The 12,048-nt window shown below is 41.1% G+C and overlaps 2 protein-coding genes across 2 annotated transcripts in view; both read right to left on the bottom strand.

Annotated features, from left to right (window-relative positions):
* LOC144020497 (noelin-3-like) overlaps positions 1-1,718 on the bottom strand; it is a 6,891-nt gene extending 5,173 nt beyond the window's left edge. Inside the window, exons 1-4 of the mRNA XM_077524053.1 lie at positions 1,401-1,718; positions 756-902; positions 176-331; positions 1-101 (exon numbers count right to left, since the gene is read on the bottom strand). The exon at positions 1-101 is cut by the window's left edge and continues 119 nt beyond it. Of these exons, the coding sequence (XP_077380179.1) occupies positions 1-101; positions 176-331; positions 756-902; positions 1,401-1,463 (467 nt within the window). The 5' untranslated portion in view covers positions 1,464-1,718. The remainder of the gene's footprint in view (positions 102-175; positions 332-755; positions 903-1,400) is intronic.
* Positions 1,719-2,672: 954 nt separating this feature from the next.
* Positions 2,673-12,048, bottom strand: part of LOC144020474 (collagen alpha-1(XI) chain-like) — an 82,116-nt gene continuing 72,740 nt past the window's right edge. Inside the window, exons 47-67 of the mRNA XM_077524013.1 lie at positions 10,742-10,795; positions 10,590-10,643; positions 10,451-10,504; positions 10,058-10,111; positions 9,856-9,963; positions 9,715-9,768; positions 9,495-9,548; positions 9,351-9,404; positions 8,028-8,081; positions 7,706-7,813; positions 7,528-7,581; positions 7,401-7,454; positions 7,042-7,149; positions 6,886-6,939; positions 6,766-6,801; positions 6,632-6,685; positions 5,665-5,917; positions 5,351-5,463; positions 5,203-5,271; positions 4,872-5,105; positions 2,673-3,614 (exon numbers count right to left, since the gene is read on the bottom strand). Of these exons, the coding sequence (XP_077380139.1) occupies positions 3,468-3,614; positions 4,872-5,105; positions 5,203-5,271; positions 5,351-5,463; positions 5,665-5,917; positions 6,632-6,685; positions 6,766-6,801; positions 6,886-6,939; positions 7,042-7,149; positions 7,401-7,454; positions 7,528-7,581; positions 7,706-7,813; positions 8,028-8,081; positions 9,351-9,404; positions 9,495-9,548; positions 9,715-9,768; positions 9,856-9,963; positions 10,058-10,111; positions 10,451-10,504; positions 10,590-10,643; positions 10,742-10,795 (1,824 nt within the window). The 3' untranslated portion in view covers positions 2,673-3,467. The remainder of the gene's footprint in view (positions 3,615-4,871; positions 5,106-5,202; positions 5,272-5,350; positions 5,464-5,664; positions 5,918-6,631; positions 6,686-6,765; positions 6,802-6,885; positions 6,940-7,041; positions 7,150-7,400; positions 7,455-7,527; positions 7,582-7,705; positions 7,814-8,027; positions 8,082-9,350; positions 9,405-9,494; positions 9,549-9,714; positions 9,769-9,855; positions 9,964-10,057; positions 10,112-10,450; positions 10,505-10,589; positions 10,644-10,741; positions 10,796-12,048) is intronic.

The raw sequence follows: 12,048 nt of genomic DNA, 5'->3' as shown, positions 1-12,048 counted from the left end.
CTGATCTCGTCCTTGAACTGCGAGATGATCCTGGCGTCCGTCTTGTACTGCTCCAGCACGGGAATCAGCGGCTGCAGCGAGTCCATCTTCTCCTTCAGCTCCTGGGAAGACGTCAGGAATACGCCGGGAATCTTCTTGCGTCGGAGACGGGAAGGAGAGACGGACCGGCAAGTACCTGGAAGTTTTTAGCGGCCAGAGTCCTCCTGTCCGAATCCATCTGTCTGAACTTGGAACGCAGACCTTTAATGAGGCTCTCCATCCTCACAATGTACTGGAAGTCCCTCTGAGTCCGCAGGTTGAGAACCTCCATGGACTGAGACATGTTCTGGACCTGCTTGAGAACAACATCCACTCTCATGGATGATCAGTTTTAAAAATCAATCATCAACCTTTTCATCCCTCAATCCATAGGGTGCCCAAGTCCGGTCCCCGAGAGCCCTCCCTCGTCCAACACACCTGAATCAAATGATCAAGCGCTCAATCTTTGCTGAAGCTGGTTGATGATCCTGATCAGATGAATCAGGTGTGTTGGAGGAGAGAAACATCCAAAACAGACTAGATAGGAGCTCTCGAGGACCGGACTTGGACACCCCTGATGGAAAGCATCTATCGGTTTAAAATGGTTTTGCTCACGCTCCAACAACCAATCTCCTCACTGACAGAAATAAAAACATTAGTACTGCCCAGCCCGGAGAATGATTCGGTGTGAACACGATTGTGTGCGTGCGTGTGTGTATGCGTGTTCACGCGCATGCCTTCTCCAGGAGCTGTCGCAGCTGTCGTCCTTTGGCGTCCCGGGAGCACAGAGTCTGCCCGGGTGCCACCACCGTGCACACACAGCGGCCGTCGGCGTCCTGAGCAGAGCCGAACACTTGCCAGCCCTCCCGGGACCCCACCGTGGTCTGCTCCGACAAATACACGCACACACAAAGTCACATTATACATGTCAATATTATTTGACACGCATCAACACAGAATCAGTCAACATTTTTGAGACACGTTCTCATTTAATAGCACGTAAAGCGCGTGGAAAGTTTTGGCATATAATCTACAATATGCTGTGTAAAATTTATTTTTGGGATAATAATGAAGTTCGAGTATAGTTAAATGTAGCAAAACAATTATAGTAAAAATAATGTAAAAATAAAAATAACACTACAAAAATGTAAACTGCATTTACTGCCATTTGACATATTAACATAATGTATATTGTATTTCACGTTACAGTACACTTAATAGGCCTATCATATCAATGTTTAAATCCTAATGCTACATGTTAAGTAGCATTAGAGAACATTATCCTTTATCCACACTAAACACTAATAATAATTTTGAGTCTTGTGGATTTTAGCTGTTTTTTCTTTCTTTTCTTTCTTTTTTGCAGGTGTCAATGAACTCACCACAGTCGGCCAGCAGCCAAACAGCAGCATGAGGACGGACACAAACGTCGGCGGCTTCCACATCTCGTGACGTGACACAAATCACGACAACTTCAAACAAGCGGCGACAACAACACAAACAGTACAATTCCCATTCGTGTTCGTCCCGTCGCGACCTTGTTGAGGAGGGGGGAGGGGCGTGTCAGTCCAACAAGCGCGATAGTTGAATAAATTAAAAATAATAACAATGTGCCCGCTCGTGACTTGGTTCTGTTTCTCTTGCTGGCATCGGTGGGTCCAAGTCAAGAGGCAGCTGCTCGTATTGATGTGGACGCGCGTGCGCAGCCCCGACGCCCTCCGCCTGCGATGAGACAGTCGGTAAATACGGCTTTAACATACGATACGACATCTATTGATTACGAAGTTACGAACGGCGCAGTGGTGCAATAATACGCCGTCAAGTGGCACAAGACGGCAGACGTATGATTTTTTCATGAATTGTTTTCTAACTGATCTGGTGGAACTCTGTCATATTTATATTTTTATTAACTGACTTAGAGAAAAATTCTGTAAAAATGGTGGGTGAATGGGATTTTTTTTTAAAACCCATTTGAAAGGTAATGTGGATTTTATAGGCGAAGCTGAAATTTTGGACAAAATCGGACGAGGTTTTTAAGGAAATAGTGAAGGGGTGAGAATTTTGGGGGGACAGATTTTTTGGAAAAAACAAAAATTTGAGGGTAAATAAATATGGGGGATAAAATATGTATCAACTTTAGGAAAAATGAATTTTTTAGCATGATGGGATTTTTTTGAGTTTATGGTGACATTCTGAGAATTATTTGGACAAACTTGATGGGTGAATAGAAATATTTGATAAGGGAAAGAACATTTTCAAAATAATTTGTGTTGGGAAGAGTTTGATCGGATATTTTTGGTGGGATGGATATTTGGTAAAATAAAAAAAAAAAAAAAAAAAACGTAAAATGGAAAAACTTTGGCTTGGATTGCATCATGATGCACAAACTGATTTTTTAACACTCAATTTAATTATGTTATTACTTTATACTTGTATAAATTACAATATGATAGAGTGCTAGTTTTCTTTATTAAAAAAAAAGAAAAAAGTGCTTTTTTTTTAACCCAAACTTGGAAAAAGGCATTGCCACCCTAAATCGTGATATAATAGCTATTTGAACACAGAGTGGAGCAACACATGTAGACAGACAAGCTCAAAACACTCACAGGCATATATTCTCTATCTTTTGTGAAAAACTGACTAATGTTGACACATCCATTTTCAGAATCCAGTTTTAATAATTTTCTAAAAGGCACACAAAAGTCAACAAGGCTTTTTTTTGTTGTTGGTAAATTGACAGAAAAGAAAATTTCTTGTTGCAAAAAAACAACAATAACCATGTATTCTAGAACAGACAAATACGGCCTATATGTTTATTTGAGGTATAAAAGATAAGAACTTTAGGACAATATTTATATTACTTTTTATTATGGCTCGACTTCCCATTAAGTCATTAAAAAAAATAATACTAAAATGTCTTTTGTGTTGCACTTTTGCTTGTCATAAAAGGCATTTTTATTTACAAACATTTTGATACTTACAAATTTGGTCAAACGTGCTGTACGTCCTGGTTGTATATTTTCTAAACATTTTAACAGGAAACAAAAAATAATAATTACGAGCTGGGACACATGCAAAGTCTCTTAAGGGTGGTGGATTCAGAAAGGCACAATATTGTACAAAATAATAATAATTATTAGAATAATTACAGTTTCATCAAAAAGCAATTTGTGTAGCACCTTGAGTGTTTTGCGCGAACGCACGTCTGTGGTCGAGCGCGTTCGCCCGCCACGGCATTAAAAGTCCTTTTTTTTTTTCTCTCTCTCTCTCTTCCCGCTCCTGACTTGCTTCTCAGTCACGTGGTTGCGAACCCACAAGGGGGCTGCGACCACACTCCCCACTTTCTTTCTTCTTCTTGGCTTTGCGCCCTGTCCGGCGGTGGTGGGCAGGGGGCGGGGTTGCTTAAGGCGTGGGTCGGGAGGGGTTTCCGGGGAGGGAGGAGGGGGCGTCTAGCCGAGGAAGCAGACGGGGCCGACTTCAAAGCCGAACCTCTGGTTGGACTCGCCGAAGTCGTTAAGCATGACGTCGAGGATGGGCAGCTGGTCGATGCGAGGCGTGTTGATCTCCAAAACTGTCTTGGAGTAGCCCTGCTTGGACTGCAAACAACACACGGCGGCGTTAGAGGGTGAGGTCTTGAAATTCGATTTTCACATTTGGGTTTCAAGAAAGTTAGAGTTTAAATACTGAGTTAGCGTTTCTAAATCAGGGTTACGGTTTTAAACAAAGGTTACTGATTAAAAATATGAAATAAATTCCAAAATGTTTTGGGCTTAAATTAGGGTTTGAAATTAGACTCTACCATTAGCGTTAGGGTTTCAAGCAAAAATTTGAAATTAAGATTTCTAGCCTGAGTTAGGGTTTCACATCAGGTTTAGAGTTTTGAGTTGAAGTGTAAAATTAGGGTTTAATAAAACACTGAGTTAGAATTTTAAACACGTTAGGGTTTCACACCTGTTTTGTTTGGAAATAGAGCTTAAGCCTAAATTAGTCTTTCCAGCCTAGTTTAGGGTTGCAAACAAATATTATTGCTTGAAATTAGGGGTTTGAAATGAAATTCCCAAATTTGTGTTAGAATTCCAAACAAAGGTTATTATTGTATAAAAGTAGGGTTTTGAAATTAAATTCACCTATTTCTGATAGAGTTTCAAATTAGGTTTGTAATTAGATTCTCAAATTACAGTTAAGGTTTCAAGTTCAAATTTGAAATTGAGTTTAAAGACTGAGTTAGGGTTTTAAAACAGGGTCAGGGTTTTTAATTAGGGTTAATGAATTAAATTAAGCTAAGCTTCAAATAAGGCTAAACTAGGCTTCAGTCAAGACAGGGTTAGGTTTTCAAACAGGCGTTTGAGTTTCAATTAAGCTTTCCAGACAGGTATAGGTTTTATATTTGGGTTAAGGTTTGAATTTCGGGTTTCAAATCAGTTATAATTTTAAATGAAGTTGCAATCAGGGTTAAAGTTTCAAGTCAGTTTTCCAAATAATGGCTATGGTTTTAAACCTGGGTTTGGGTTCTAAATTATTACTTCAAACCAAGGTTTTAAAATCTAAATGAGGGTTTTAAATCTGTGTTAGGGTTTAGAAATTTCAAATTAAGGTCTGGGTTAGATTTTGGAACAGGTTAGGGTCTTAAACTGGTGTTCCAAGTCTGAGTTAGCATTTAAGTTTGGCTTTCAAACCAAAGAAATTTAAGTTAGGGTTTCAAGTCAGGTTTGGGATTTCAAAGTAGGGTTTCAAGTTTGGAGGAAGGATTGAAGTTAGTTCAAACAATGGTTAGCGTTTTACACTAAGGGTAGGGTTTGAAACGAGTGTTTGCAAATTAGTACGTTTGAAGGTGAAGGTAGGCGAGTACGTACGGCGCATCCGTCGATGAGCGGCTTGATGAAGGCGCTGTTGTCGTACGACATCTCCTCATCGTTGGAGCCGAGGAAGCGCAGCGCCTTGTCGTAGCTGTCGGCCTTGGCGTCGTACCACGCCGCCGACTGGTGGCACACGTACGAGAAGTTCTGGCGCGCCGACGAGCTGAGCAGCTTGAGGAAAGTCATCTGCACCGCGTTGATGCTGTTCTCGGCCATGTCGACGTAGTTGAGCTGCGAGCCGGCAAAGAAGAAGACTAACGTCGTACAATGCTAACATGTCATCCGCTGCTATTGATCAATCGTTAAAATGCCGCCAAGTTTTACTTACGATCTTTCCACGTTTGAATTCGCTGAACCAGGAACCGGGTGTCTCCTTGGGCCAGTTTGATATTCTGACCTGCAGAGGAGAAGGAGAACACGTGACCGCGGTCACTTCGGCGTCTTCGCTCTGCATTTTATTCCAATCCACCACTCACCCCTGAGGACTTCTTGTCTGGGTTGATACACGTCTCGCCGCCCGCCGTGAAGTTGCAGAACACTTTGATAGCGTCGCCGACGCAGCCCTGGTTGGGATCGATCCAGTATTCGCCTGAAGACGCATGAAAACCAGCACAATTGGTTTTTATTCAGAATCATTCACTTATTTCCGACAATAACATCGCTATCACAATATTCAACATCCATATAGCATGTTTTTTCAATATCGTGCTAGTGGATAGAAAGTGATTTCAAACACGGCCCGGGTACAAACTGCTTGTGCTGCTAATGCTAAGCTAACTACCCCGCCTACCGTCTGGGAAGTCAGGCTGGCTGAGGCGCAGGTCGTTGCAGGTGCGGGCGGGGTTGTCGGCGGTGCCCAGAGGGAACTTCATGCGCTCGATGTCCTGCTTGAGGTTGTGCAGGGAGCCGAAAACGTCCTCCATGGCCAGGCCGTCGACGCTGTAATCGTCCGCCGCCTCGTCCGCCTGCTCCTCGGCGTGCCGCCTGTTCTTCCTCGACACATGCTGGATGGGCAGCGACTGGATGATGTCACCTGTCGGGCCCTGCGGAGCACAAGAGAAAAGTTCAACCAAACTGGAGCGAAAAAGGTGGCATTGTGGTGAAAACTGATCAAATGCTAATGCTAGGTATGCTATATCAACAACCAGCGAAGAGAATGGTGCTGACAGGATTTTACATCATGCCTTGTTGCCAGATGTTATTGTGATGAGAAACCATCAAATTCTTACGGTAGCTTCTTGTGCTAGCTGGTTAGTCTAAAGGGGACATCAACCTTAAACATTTCTTGACAACAATATGTTATATGCAACCTCACTTGTCTAAACATGACATTCTGGTTAATATTACATTTGTGGAATATGAGTTATGTAGCAAAATTCAGCCGTTTTTATCCATCTCGAGGGGAGGCCATTTTGTCACTTGCTGTCAACTGAAGATGACATCACAGTTGCTCAGGCAACGACCAATCAGAGCTCACCTGTTTTCTGAAGCTAAGCTTTGATTTGTTGTTACCTGAGAGCTGAGCAACTGTGATGTCCTAATCAGTCGGCAGCAAGTGGCAAAATGGCCGCCTTCTGATATTGATAAAAAACTGCTGGATTTGCTGCTTAACTCATATTCCACTTACGCAATATTAACCAGAATATGACATTTAGAATAGTGGGGCTGCATAGAACATATTGTCACTATTTTTTTTGGGTTGACTTCCCCTCTAAATATATATATTTTTTTAGCACACTAAAATGGGAGAAACCTACAGGGGGTCCAGGTGGTCCCATCAATCCGGGGTCTCCTTTCTGACCTGCTGTACCCTAAAGGCAAAAAAAAAAGACACATTAAAAAGAACCCATTACCAAGAATGATGGATAACTGACTGAAAAACACAACTTACAATTGCTCCCTTGGAGCCTTTTTGTCCATGAGCTCCCTAGTAAGAAAATACAGAAATAGAGACGGGTGAACATAAAGGAGCAAAATGTGGAGGAAAAAACGTGCAAAAAGTGCAGCTTACAGGAATACCAGGAGGACCAGGAGGACCCAGAGGTCCATAAGGACCCATAATACCCTATGGGAAGAAAAAACAAAAACAACATACATTAGAATGTGATGAAGATTTTTTTGAAGGTTTTTTTTTTCCCCTCGAGAAGTCAATCCAATATGAACTCACAGATTCACCCTTGCCACCAGTGGAACCTTGTGGTCCTGGTAGACCTCTGTCTCCCTTCTCTCCAGACTCTCCAGGGGGTCCGATGAGACCGATGAGACCGGGGTGACCCTGTCCATGAACGAATTCACACAAATTTATTGAATAAAATAAGATTATTCCAGACAATACGTGAGCTGTAGGCAGAAAAAAACAAATGTTTCTCACTGGATAGGTGCTATAACTGATGCTAACATGCTAATAGTGGCTAAGTTCTTTGAACGATGGTAGAGAAACTGCTAAGCTCGACCAATAATGAGTTTACATCACACCTTGTTGTCAGGTATCATTTCGAAAGGGATTAGCGTTAATTAGAATTTTACCTTCTCTCCCTTGAATCCAGAATCTCCTTTCATACCAGGAAGTCCGGGTGGTCCCTTTGTACAGTCAGAATGGAGCGTGTAAACGACAGTGGAAAAACCACGCATTGACGCATTTTGAAAATCTTACAAGAGGTCCAGGAGGTCCGTCTTTTCCAGAGGCACCAGGAAGTCCTTGCTCACCCTGGGATGAAACGATACAGGATATAGCTTAGCATGTGCGCTAGCAAATGATTCAGGTGTTGAAAACATTTATAGTTTAATCTTCATCACGACTGATCGATCAAAAGTTAAAAGTGAGAACTCACGACAGGGCCAGGGATTCCTCGAAGACCTTCAGCACCGGCCTTTCCGGAGGGTCCCTGGGCTCCCACAGGACCGGTTTTTCCGGGTGGTCCTTCAGCTCCGGCTTCTCCCTGTGGGGCAAAACAGGTTGTTAAGACTGTAAAAGGTATTTTTGGAACTCAACACGTGTGAAAGATTACTGCATCCGAGTTGTGGGAACTGATCAAATGCTAACAATTGGTATGCTAACAGCAAGATCTGAGTTCAAGTTGTCAGGTATGATTTCTAACAGGAAATGATCACATACTAACATGTTATTTTGCTCTGTTTAAATCCACGTTTTACCTTGGATCCCTTCTCTCCTTGTCGTCCTTCCTGTCCTGCTGGTCCAATGGGTCCCTTCAGGGGGAAAAACACACACATAGAATTATTGATGCCTCTATCATTTCATTCAGTGGTCACCCGTGCAAGTGTTGACCTTGAGAGAGATTTTCCATTATGTTTGAAACATGCTAAAAGCTAAAAGCTGTCCAAACAGCCTCAGGTCATGAGGTCACCAGCACGCTGGTGTTGCCATGTGCTATTAGGGCCGTCATCAAATGTCTGTGTCAGTGTGTGTGTGTACCCGAGCATGTACGTTTGCTTATGATGATTTGCATCCGCGTGCATCGTCGTGCACCATGCGGAGTTAATTCTAAAGACTATTATTGTATTGTTTTATGCCAATGTTTCTAAAATTATATATTTTATATGTTATAATTTTTATTTCTAAAATGATAATTTTATGTGGAAAAAGCATAGTGACACTACCTTATTTAATATTTTTGGGGGAGTTAAAAAAATTATATATATTTTTTCAGTGCAATCGCAATAGGCGTCATATATACACAGATTTTCGCTATACTACACGAATATCAGGGTCCACTGTAATAAATATTCATAGAAGTAACGTATGGGGGGGGGGAATCACAAGGTTATTATGTATAAGTATATACTGTATTTGATTATGAATGTTGTTGCATGTATCTCCAATTATGACAAACATTCGCCATAATATATTAGAAACATAAAAAAATGAACATTAAATTAATAGATTTACATTTCACATACAATAAATATATACAAAGTATTATTTAGTGTTGTTCCGATACCGTTTTTTGGCCCCCCGATACCGATTCCGATACCCAGCTTTGCAGTATCGGCCGATACCGATACCATACCGATACCTAAGGTTTTTTTTCCCTCAACATGAAAAAGCTGTCCTACCATTGGTTCAGAGCATTCAAGGGCCAATAGGATATCTTAGATTGGCATGCAGTGAACATGTCACATACCAGTGAATGTCGTGCACCAGCAAGACTTGTGAATACTCACCGATACCGATACCACTGTTTTAATGCAGTATCGGCACCTCTGTCGATACCAGTATCGGTATCGGAACAACACTAGTATTATTATTGTTTTTATTTTTACCTAAAAATGCATTTTTAATCTTTCAAAGAAATGATTATGAATCAAAATGAATAAAAAAAAATGAATGAATGAATCAATCAATCAATCAATCAATTAATTTAAAATATATTATATTATATTATTTAAAAATTCCATATATTAAAAATAGTACACATTCCTACTCTAAATCCCCCATTTTTAAAACGGTCTACTCACCCGTTTGCCAGGAGGTCCTGGTACTCCAGCCTCACCAGAAGGACCTGGAGGACCCTAAATAGAGGGGTGACAATAAAAAATCGTAACATATCAGGATGCAATACTTCCTATTGACCGTTTATCTTCAGATTTGTAACAACGTACCGGTTGACCGGCCTCTCCATCATCTCCCTTGTCACCATTTAAACCGTCAAGGCCCTAAATGAGAGATTTTCCAAACATTCAAATGAATGCAAATTTGTTGCTATACAAAATGGATCCCGCACAATAATGTTCCATAATGACATTGGTGCAATTAGCAAACACCACCACAAAGAATAATAGGGAACAATTAGAAATGATCAATATATCATATCATACTTACAGCAACACCGGGCTCACCAGGGGGTCCTGGGTCTCCTGGGAAGCCAACAGGGCCCTGCAGAGAGAGCGAGAAAATGACTCAGCATTGTAACTTAACACAAACAGCTGTCTATATCATGGTGTCGAGCGTGGTGGCACATACAGCGTTACCCTTGGGGCCATCATCTCCAGACGGTCCGCGAGCCCCGGCGGGTCCCGCAGCTCCGGGCGGTCCAGATTCTCCCTTCTCGCCAGTCTCTCCTCGCAACCCCTGAAGGCGAAACACACCACGGGGTCAATCTGTCACTTTAACAACATTTGAATTATCAGAACTGAATTTCAAATTTGCCGTGAAAAAGACTTACTACTGAACCGGGCTCTCCGGGTGGTCCTGGGTTGCCGGCCTCGCCAGTTTCTCCCTATTGAGTGAAAAGCAAGTTTGGCTAATTGTGTCAAATTTCAGATATTGTCAATTTGAGCATAGAGTAGCTCCTCCCAACATTTTTTTAACTGCACCCCCTTTTCACCCTGCACACACTACCCAAAATATGTAAATCAATTCTAAAGACTTTTAAAGAAGAGTTGCCTTTCCAAAACATTTTAGGCCATGCACCAATTCAATTTCTGGACCCCACCAAAGTGAGAAGAAAAAGCTTCAAAAAAGTCAAATTGTGTCTAAATGTGGGGGAAAAAAAAAAAAAAAAAAACATACAAAAATAAGCTATCACGAGCAAAGTGCACATTAAAAACCTCCTCACCTTCTCACCGACAGCTCCTGGTCCTCCAATACCACCGGGGGGGCCTTGAGCTCCCTGTGGGTAACAGCATACTTGACAGTGAAGGCCGTTACACCAGGAAAAGTGCAGAATTTCAATTTCAAACAGAAAGCAAACTTACACTGGCACCACCTGGTCCCTGGGGGCCACGGGGGCCTGGCGGTCCAGGAGGTCCCTGTTAAAAGACATGCATAGATGATTATGTTTTTAAAGATTCACATTATTATATTAAAAAACAAAAAACGAAAGTACATTCAATTGTAAAACACTCACCATGGCTCCAACGTCTCCGTTCTCTCCCTTTTCGCCTGGAGGGCCGGGCAAACCCTGCAAGAAGTACGAGTCATTTGTTAGAGTACGATGGGCTGCTTTATTATGGCTAAAATTATAATCATGATTCATTTGATTAATATTTTAATCACAAGTATTCATCAAGATTGGGAAAACATCTGCATTTTTATTGCACTACTTTTCAACAAACATTTTCAGTTGAAAATGAACATTTTAAATAAATGTATAAGTATTTTTGATTAAATAAGTAATGATTAAAAGAATAAAAACTAAAATTTCACAAGAAATGAAAATTTCTAACAGAATAAAATTGCTGTTGTTTAAAAATGCATGTTCGTCATCATGAGGTGATGTTTTTCAGACGACCTTGTACACTACATTCCATGCTGTTCAACGACATTCAGCTTTTGTTTCATATTGCTGATTTCTGGTGTAATACAATACGGCTTGAGGCTTCCTGAGCTTAGCGAGCACAGACAGATAAATAACGCATCTCACAGTGTGCCGGCCAATAAATAACGGCGCTGTTTGTGAAATAGGCACACTAATGGATTAGAAAGATGCACTCATTGGCACACATCGCAAATCAATATGTGTTTACTAATGCTCCTCTATCGTTGATACGGCCACCGTCGGAACATCCTGCACCAAATATTCCGCTACATGAGAGAGAGAGAGAAAAAATTTCAATCTATTTATTCATTGCCCACAGTGAAAAAATCATTAGCACTGTGCTCCGAGTGGTCATCTAACTGAAGGGCATTCTTAATTAAAAGAGGGGAGATCAGAGGAGTACGGGAGGCCCAATTAAAAGTCAATTACACTGAATAACGACGTTATTAGGCCCCACTGGCCGGCTGGCCGGTGGGGGCAAGCCAAGTATGGAGGTAATTAACTTTGAGATGTTAAACTGAGTTTCTTCTTATAGAAATGTCCTTTGGATTAACAGACTTTTGGATAGAGGTGAGGCTGCTTCATTGCTATTCAGCTTTATTTCTGTTAAAAAAATAAACAAACAAATAAATAAATAAATAAATAAATAATAATACAATTCTTGTGAAATTACAACTTAAAAAATCTAATTATCATAACTTTTTTTCTTGTAAAATTACAACTTATTTTCTCACCCCCCACCTCCAAAGCCTTTATTCCCTAAAAAAATCAAAACTTCAATACCTGTTTTTGCAAAATGACATTTTTTAATTTTGGGAAAATAACTTTTTTCCCCCCCTCTATAGTTATGATTTTAGTGGTAAATTTATACATTGACACTTGAAACACCTTTTTCC

The sequence above is a fragment of the Festucalex cinctus genome, chromosome 1 (genome assembly GCF_051991245.1).
Source record: "Festucalex cinctus isolate MCC-2025b chromosome 1, RoL_Fcin_1.0, whole genome shotgun sequence".
NCBI lineage: Eukaryota > Metazoa > Chordata > Actinopteri > Syngnathiformes > Syngnathidae > Festucalex > Festucalex cinctus.
This window is presented reverse-complemented; position numbering and strand designations above follow the sequence as displayed.